Below are 9,595 nucleotides of genomic sequence, written 5' to 3' on the forward strand. Positions count from 1 at the left end.
TGTCGACAGTGGGAATTACAAAATCTGCAACAAGATACAAAAATATGCTTTCGAATGCGTTAGTGAAACTAGCAGGATGACATACCTTTGTTCGACATTTTTTTATTGTAAGTACTGCTCGAACAAAATAGATTTTCGAAACTTGCTGAATTACATTTCTTTAAACTTGTCAAATCCAGAAATCACAAATTTGAGAAACTTAGGTTTAGTTATGACGTCATACTAAATCAACAAGCATATTTGTTTGTAATAATGTGTACATGACCTTCACTGTTTAAAAAATAACGTAATTACCAAATTTCTGGAGGCACTGTTAATGTTACAACGGATGGAGCTCATATCGAAAATTTATGGGCTAAAATTTAGCGCCATTCCCACAAACAGTACATAACTTTGCTTCTTGGCAACAAAAGAAGAAATGACTTTCGGGCAAACACGCAAACATCGCGAAGACTTCAGCGCAAGACAATTTGGTACCGAAGCCACTGTTTTGTAAGGAACTATTTCGCTGCACGCTTCGATGCCTTTCCCACTGAGGTATGGATTAAATCTAGTTCCCCTTTTATGCGCAAGATCGGTGGCGCAAGTGCAGTGTCTTATAAATTGTTCCTAGGTAGGCTAGTTTGGCTTGGTTTAGTCGGTTATCTCAGTGGTTCTCAACACCTGTGGTACGCGTACCCAGTTTTTTTTTAAGGTTTGGTTTGGGTGACCGCTAAGTAGTTTTAAGAGACCGCAAGTGTTTTATTTAAATACCAAAAACTGTAGTTGTAGTTGCAAGTCAAATTTTTTTTTTTTTTAGAAATTTTCGGTCCCATAAAACACCTTAAAAAACACTGCGCGTACCACTACTTGTATGGCGGAGCTTTTTAGGTGGTACGCGAGTAGCTTACTGCCATACTCAATTGCTAAACTGGTGAAAAAGGCCTATTGCTTGGTCTGCTATTTCGATCTCGGTTTAGGTGGTACGCGATCAGTATAAGGTTGACAACCACTCTCATGTACTTAAAATGTTCGCTTTAAATTTTGGTAGTGACTACTGATACAGATCAATTTGTTTTATAAGATGGCAGGGAGTGCTACGGTTTTGGGAAGGGCACCAACTTTTACCGACTGTGGTGAGTTACTTACAAACTACAATATCAAGTGTAAAATTTATCTTAATTTGCTGTGTTTGTAATTTGTGCTGAAACTTTGTTGTAGTTGTCCGAATAACTCGGAAGCAAAGGGTGGAAAATGAGGAACTACAAGTTATTGACAAAGAAGCGATTGAGTCAATTTTCGGTCGAAAGGACGTCATCAACTGTCCGGTTGCAATTTATTCCATCGCTGGAATGCTGAGAAAAGGAAAATCATTTTTTCTTAACCTGCTCATGCGATACATGGAGTTTCACGGTTACAACCAGGTGCTCAATACGCTTTGTTTTTCATTTTGAACGAAGATGAATTCATCGGCCTGCGTCGTGGCAGTTTGTTGATTGAACAAAGGTTAACAGAATGCTACTATCATCGTGTCATAACTTGATAGTTAACGTATCGTTACCAAGTCATTCTGTTCAGAATCATTAGGTTGATTTAGTGTTTAATTTAACGGGTGTGCGAAAACGTCATGTCTTGTCACGCTAAATCAAAACGTATACTTCCCAGACATTTACCTGATAAACACTTTTCCTAGTCTACATTTTCCTGGTATGGAACGATAATTGTTTATGCGCATCGACTTACCCGGCGTGTCAAAATGATTTAATACAGTGGAGCGTATTTGGCTTGTAGGTTTTAAGTGGGCCAGACAACGAAACAGAAAACGGGAATTCCCCGTCGTAAAAACCAAAGGCTCGCTTCGCTCGTCAACTTTGCTTTAGACGTGGTTGAATGTAGATCGAAAGATCAAAACATGTTTCAGTTCCTGTCTCCCTAAAATGGTTCCTGTTCCCCTGTGTAAATATTGTAGCATGAAACTCATGTGACTGAAACTCCTCTAAGTCCGCAACGGAAACCACCTTGTAGACTAGAGTCAAGTCGCTAGACCAGCTAGGTCAGTGGTTCTTAACCGGTGGGAAATTTCCCACTAGTGGGAAATTTTATGTTTTTAGAGGGAAATTATGTGAGTCAGAAGTCACCAAACTCGGGCCCGTGGTTTGAAATTAACCGTTGAAAGTTAATTTAATACAATATTTTCCGCAATAACATGTAAGTAAGATTAAGTTCACCTAGTTTTACAAGGCGCATAAAATCCAAAAATCGTTTGTTACGTCACAGACATTACTAAAAGTATCAATGACTTTGTTATTGTTCGCGAATAAATGTATTTGATCTGTTGATTGTGATGCAATAAATGACTAATGTAAGCACATGAGATTTTTCAAAATTCCACACGATTTTACTTTCTCACGAAATCACTATTCAAACTAAATAAGATTGCAGTATACCTTTAAGGTCCCGACCAAATCGCTTCACAAAAAACGATTAAAGAATAATTTTTGTGGTTAATGTTGGGCACAAAACATCATTATAAAAATAACAGAGGGGGAAATTCGAACTTGGTGATTTACTTCAGTGGGAAACCACACCAAAAAGGTTAAGAACCACTGAGCTAGGTAATTCGCACTAACAAGCAAAAAATCTGAATAGGTTTTACTTTTAATCCAAAATGTAGTCAATGCATTATATTTTCCTCACACAAATTAATTTTCTATTTCATGAAAAATTTTTCCTTCTGTTTCAGGAAAAAACCTGGCGAAAAAATGTTGATGCAGTATTAGACCAAAGCTTCGAATGGCGTGGTGGAAATGAAAAGCACACTGAGGGCATCTTGGTTTGGAGTGAACCTTTCTGGTTTAAAACCGAGAAATATAGAAAGGTATTGACCCGTGCATATAGGCTTTGAATATTTTAAGCTAAAAAAAACCTTTCCTCCCTCGATTTCTTCTTCCTTAAACATTTGCGTCTGGTCCTGTAATCATCAAAGCTTGCAATTTAGACATTATATCGACTGGATAATAATGGATACTATTTAATTACTTGCTACTTGCATTTCACCAGATCGCTGTGTTTTTGATGGACACTCAGGGAGTATTCGACAATCAGAGTTCAAAGTTTTCTGACTCCATCATGTTTTGTCTCAGCACTTTTCTGAGCTCCTACCAAATCTACAACTTGAAAGATATTATAAGTTCAGCCGATTTGGAGCACTTGCGGGTACGTTGTCTGGGTATATAAAAAGTGCGCTTTTCGTGGGAAAATCTGTCTAACACAGAGCTGTAGGCAAGCCTAAATTTTAGACCCGAACCCCGCCTAAGACCGTATATTAGCCTAAAACGCGACCTACATTCGCGCATTTTGTAAAAGTCCAAATTAAGCTCGATATCTGCACAAAGAAACAAAAAAATACGATTCACATGCGACCGAGTAAATCTCAGAACCGGATTCGCCCCGTTATTTATAATCCGGTCTAAACCATCCTATAGAGCCCCAAACCATCCTGGCAGCTAGACGCCGTGTGCAGTAAACGGGATTTGGTATTATTACATGTTTACCTATATTGTTTACCTATAAGTTTAATGCACATATCATCTGAAAAAATCATTTGCCTAATATATCTTACTTTTTCCAGGTGTTTTCTGAATATGGAAAACAAGTTTACGGAAAAGATATGGTGCAATCTTATCAGGTTAGACCACTGATTTGTAAAGTGTGATCCGCGGACCACTGGTGGGCAGCCATTGGCTTCTAATGGTCTGCGAAAAAATGACTTAAATTGTTTGAACATCATAAATCGCTCCACAGGCTCATGGTGAAACCGTCCTAAGTCGAATCACAAGCACCGTTGCTTGCATCGTATGCTGCACATGGCAGCTTCGTAGTAGGGTATCGCCAGATTGACCAGTAATCAGTTAAGATGAACATAAATTTACAACTGGAATCCGCCCTGAAGCGTTTATGCAGACCAGCGATTACGGCACACTCATGCATACACAGACAACGTACGCCAGGTCTATTGAATGTTATACCAAATTCGATTTTTTAGCCTACTTCTTGCCATACGGCAATGCTTGCTGGTGACCAGAAGGTTAGGTATTAGCCTTCAATAGGCGTGGCGTACTACGAACAAGTGGTAGGCTGAGCAAACACTGTATAAAACCTCCGACGCGAGTACAAAAAAATAGTAAAATAAATGCAATTTCCTCCCTACATTAAGAGTTTTTGTGTCCCACCTAGGGATGTAATAAGCATTACACAAAAAGCACAAAGCGACATCAAACAATGAATGAAGGCAACACAAAAAACTTTTCATGACTGGATTTTTTCAACTGATACTGCCACTCAAGAATAATGTGAGTTTGCAAACTAGCTTGTCCCGTCGACCCACCCAAGTCACCACGCCCAATGCCAATTTCCAAATGTTTACGGCAAAACAAAAATCACTTTTAAAAAATATTACTTTTTATTGTTGTTTTTTGTTCATTGGTTACCAAAGAAAATATAACTGAATACATTTCAGACCCTTCTCTTTTTGTTGAGAGATTGGCAGGACATGGATTTTGAGCTGGGATTCGAGGGAGGTAAAAAGTACCTGGACTCAGCTTTAAACACAACCGAACAACAATCAGACGAATATAAGGCATTGTGCAAGAATATTAAAAAATCGTTCAAAGACGTGAAATGTGCTTTGCTTCCATATCCAGGAAACAAAATTGCACGAAGAAGAAAACAAGATCCCTATGCTTCAATCAGAGGTTAACGAACCGCACGAATCATACCTTGTGGAAAAATGTTTTTTTTCGTATTTAACCCAGTGGTTCTCAACTGGTAGTCCATGTTTCACTTGTGGTCCATGATGACTTTTTTGGGTGATCCACAGAACCTCAATTTGGTGATATACTGGAGAGGACATCTTATATGTTAAAAGAGGGTCAAAATGTTACCTGTTAATAATTATGTCACATCTTGAAAATCAGTTTTAAAGATTTATGTTTTAAGCCAAATTCTTGTTGTGTATGCTAATTACTTTAATCTTGCTCAAACATAGAATGGTCCGCGACCGGTCGTTCATGGCCTAAAACGAGTTGAGAACCACTGATTTATTCCAACCTGACAATTAATTTTTTAACGGTTATTGGTTTCTTAGATATCGATCCAGAATTCTTAGAGACATTGGACAAGATATTTAATGACTTGTTTGGAAACATCGAAGTAAAAGAAATATACGGATCGCCTGTTCAGGGGGAAGACGTCATTAACTTGGCCATAAAGTTTTCAAACAAAGTGGAAGAAAATAAATTTGGTGCTGATGCTTTAATTGAGGTAAGTAGTTTCAATAAAAAATGTGTTAGGTATATTATTAATAAAGGTATTATAGGCCTGCACACAAACGTGACAAAAAAAGATAATGTTGCTTGTTACATTCCTGCAGGGTGCGTTTTATCTTTTGGGGAATGATATTTTTAAAGTTTAGGATCAATCAAAACCTTGTAAAAACTGTTAACGCCAAATTCTTTGGTTGGCCACATTGTTTGTTTTTACAAGAATAAGAATGATTATTACAACAATCATCTGTTTTTTCACATTTCAATGTGTTTAACTCACATGTCAAAGTGTGGTTGCTAGTTATTCAGATGGTCTGCTGAAATCATGTTTGCATTCGTGACCTACTGGATAAAAACAAATTCCTCATTATCAATTTGATGTATTTTTAGGCCTTTTCCTCTACCTTTCTTGCAAACCTTGTCGGACGATGCGAAGAAATGTTTTATGAAAAAATCAAGGTAATTTCGTTGACAATACAAGCAACACCTAGGATTTTTTTCTACCTGTGTTATACAACTAGGTGCTGGAAAGCCGATACGTTTCGGAACACAAGGTTTTGAACAATCTTCATGAATCGATTGTCAATGAAATCATGGATTATTTTGACGCACAACACAACGCTGGAATGAATCCTATGGTGGCAAAATGTCGTGCAGATCTGGAAAGTGGGCTACAGAGGAGAAAGTTTTTGATGCAAAGCCTCAACGATACTTCGGAGGTTTGTGTCGTTATTTTATGATTGTAATTGTGCCTTTCATCCTTTTTAACTTTGTTTAGGTGGGCGTTACGGAACTTTATCGATTGCTATGTGAAGATTGTTTCGACGCTTGTCTGGTGGTGTTTAAGGTTAGTTTCTCAGTTGACTGGTGTGGCGATCGTGATTGATAAAATGCCATGCAGACCTGATTGGGCTCACGCACCCAATCATGGAAAACGTTTTTATAAGTTTTATTAGTAGAATGCGTGGATTGCGTATTTTAGAGTATCCCGACTGGATCTGCACCGACCACCGCACTTTGGTTTCCAAATTTGTATCGAACACAACACTGCCTGTCTGGCATAAATGCCTCCTATATTAGTCTATTGCACAACAGCAGTAGTTCTCTGTTACACGAACAAAAAAACGGGTCACAATCGGCAAGTGATATACACATTCAATATGGTCAATAAACTTACACCCAAATATGTCAGGTTAAGAAATCATTATTACGGTATTCAACATACAAAGGTTATCACGACATAATCGTAGGGAATCCAGGTACACATTACAGTCACTTTGACTAGTATGTTAAATACGTTTCAAAACGTTAAAGTCACTTTCAGTTTCAGTATTCACATTTATATAGCTGCATATAATACACTATAATGTTAGCCCATAGATATTTACAAAACTAAATTAGCTCAACCACAAACTGCGACTATTAAAACGGTTGCTGACAGCACAGAAAGAAACTTTAAAATGATCTGCAGTCTGCACAAGATTGCACCACCAATGACAACATACGCATTGTTACGTTGGAGATTTTTTCACCAATCATGTCAGCCGCTTTGTTACATCATAGGAAAAAATGTCAAATAATTAGCGTGTAAACCAGAAACCTGGAAAGAAAGCACGTGTAAGCTTACTCAGGCTGCCAGTGCTGCTTTTGCCGCCGCCAACATCACAAATATACGTCGTTACGTAACGCCAAACTTCTGTTTATTGTATTGTATTTATTTTGAAACTGGGCATGGAAATGGTAGCCTACATAACAGTGCGGAAACACTAATGCTACTGCCACAGAATTATGAAACGGCTGCAAAAACCTACCGGTTGAAAATTCGACAATGCAAAAAATCGTAAATTACATAAAGAGAACAGTGCAAATTGGTGTAAATGGTGAAGAGACATGTCGCTGAGCAACATTGCTTGTTTGTTTAACAATAAATTCTTCCTCATTATATTTTTTGAAAACGGTATTTATTACTGTTTTGCAATGACGAGAATGAGAATTAATATTTGTGTATAATGTACAAACACCTAATTTACAAAGCTATTACAGGAAAAGTACATCAAGCTTATTCAGTTGAGAAACTTTATCAGCGACGAGGACTTAGCAGTCGAATACAATCAAGTGATGGAAAAGGCATTGTACATGTTCAAACTGGTTTCATCAGATGACATTCTTGACGTTCGAATTCACGAACAATTCTATGGTTTGCTACGTATAAAACTGGGTTTGCTACTTCGAGTGTTTTCTGAAGAAAATCAAATTCAACAGGTATTGAAAAGATAGTCAGATTTTTCTCGCTTTATTGCAACTTGATTGACTATGATGGTATTTTGCAGCTACTTTGCTTGAAGTGTTTCAAATCTATTTCCTTTTTTTGTGTATTTTTGAGATACTTTGCTTGAAGTATTTCAAGTTTATTTCTTATAGGTTACTTTTGGTGCCATGGTCCACTACAAAGCAAGTCGATCTTTGGATAGAATTTTGGGCCAAACTAAACGCATTCCACTTGTAAGTTTTCCAACGCTGTGCGACAAAATCCTTTTCAATTAACGTGTTTATGTTGACGTTGCTTAAAACTGGGTTATAACGTTCACACACGGGAAAAATACGTCATACAGTGGATGTCAACAATGGTTGACGAAGCAAAAAGCACCAAACCCATCATTTTAAACATCGTCAAACTATTATTAGACTGTATAATAGTATAGCATGATATAACAGCTCGGATCAAAGAACTGTATATTAAGCCAAGTTCCTAACCTAGAATTTTTTTTTATTTACTGTCACCATCACTGGAAATATGCATGCGCCTCTGGTGGTTTTACAAATTACTGATCGAAAACCACTTCTGTAACTTTGTCAGCTTTGTCATCACATTTTTTTGTTTGCGTAGACCACAGACACTAATATTGTTTCGGGAAATCTCGGCAGAGTGAAAGCTGGTGCGTTGACGGTGTTTGATAACCAGCCATTTATGATTTCCCACGTTTGGCGTCAAGGATTGCGAGAAAAACTGGAAACCCAGGCTGAAAAATACATCGAGAAGAAACTGGAAATGCTGGAAATGTACAGAGTACGTTAAAATGTGTCATCACGGTGGCTCAGTCACAAATACTTGAAATGTTTTTGTTACTAAATTTTTAATATATGGTATACTCAACAGGTAAACAACTTAACAAGAATAGAACAAAGTAATAAGCTGTTAAAGCGATGTTCTTAAATATTGACCATAAATTAAAAAATACCATCATGCCACGCAACATTATGTTTTGTGCAGAAGTGTGAAACAAAACAAGAGAAAGATGCACTGGTCAAATTAGAGGAAGAAATAATGAAGCAAATGGTATCTTTGCTCTTTATTTCTGTTTAGTAAGACAAATTGTAAATTAAACATTATTTAGGAAAGTCAACCAAGCATTCAAAATATAGCCATGTGGCGAGGTTGGAAGACTTGGAATTCGAAACCCCTTGATCCGACTTTTGTAGGTCATGTGATTGAAAACGCCACAAGCAGAGTGGAAATTGAACGTGTCGCTTTGAAGGTAAACAAGTGTGAAAACACAATATGCGCATCACGTTTTATGTGAAGTTATGTAATAAAGTAAAACTACTATTTTGAAGGATGCACAACTGTCCAGTCAGATACAACTTGCTCTCGACAAAATAAAAATGTTAAAAATTGGAGACGACGATAAATCAAAAACAGCAGCAACAACTACCACTGCAGAGGTTGATATTATAATTTGACTTTTTTATATTTACGACCCAAGCTGTGACTCATTTTTATGATAGAAATGCGTAAAATATTTCAAACACAATTAGCCGTTCGAATATGTCTATGTATATAAAATAAAACTGAAGATTACCTAAAAACCGTAAATTCGAAATCAAAATTACCATCCGTTCAACCTTGCATTCATCGCCAATTTTAGATGTACAGACTGGAAAGTATGTTTGAAACACCAATTGATTCTCTACTCAAAGTACAAAACGCCGTTAATGGCATCATCGGAGAACAAGAAATTGTGACAGTCAGTCCCAAACAAATTATTGAAAACTGGATGACTTCTCAGAAAATTTATGAGCAAATGCACATGGTAATAATATGTAGAACCTAAGACTAAGAGACCTAAAATTGCTTTGTTTTTTTCGAAACTTTTTACCTAGTATCAAACCTCTGTGATCCCAACGAAGAACACCATTTGCACTTTTTTCGAACAGAATTTGCAAAACGTTTTTCGGGTCTGCCCTGTTTAATACAAAGTTTGTAATTGCTAGGATAACCAAGAGGATAAAGC

The 9,595-nt window shown here is 37.1% G+C and overlaps 1 protein-coding gene across 1 annotated transcript; it reads left to right on the plus strand.

The window, feature by feature from the left end:
- Positions 1-1,063: 1,063 nt before the first annotated feature.
- On the plus strand, positions 1,064-7,580 carry LOC145219799 (atlastin-1-like). Its single transcript, XM_080087109.1, has 11 exons — positions 1,064-1,115; positions 1,201-1,403; positions 2,723-2,857; positions 3,040-3,195; positions 3,611-3,667; positions 4,499-4,733; positions 5,126-5,301; positions 5,694-5,762; positions 5,825-6,022; positions 6,082-6,150; positions 7,347-7,580. The coding sequence occupies exons 1-11, from the start codon at positions 1,064-1,066 to the stop codon at positions 7,578-7,580; spliced, it is 1,584 nt and encodes a 527-aa protein (XP_079943235.1).
- The last annotated feature ends 2,015 nt before the right edge of the window (positions 7,581-9,595 follow it).

This window comes from Phallusia mammillata, chromosome 3, assembly GCF_965637545.1.
Source record: "Phallusia mammillata chromosome 3, kaPhaMamm4.hap1.1, whole genome shotgun sequence".
Lineage (NCBI taxonomy): Eukaryota > Metazoa > Chordata > Ascidiacea > Phlebobranchia > Ascidiidae > Phallusia > Phallusia mammillata.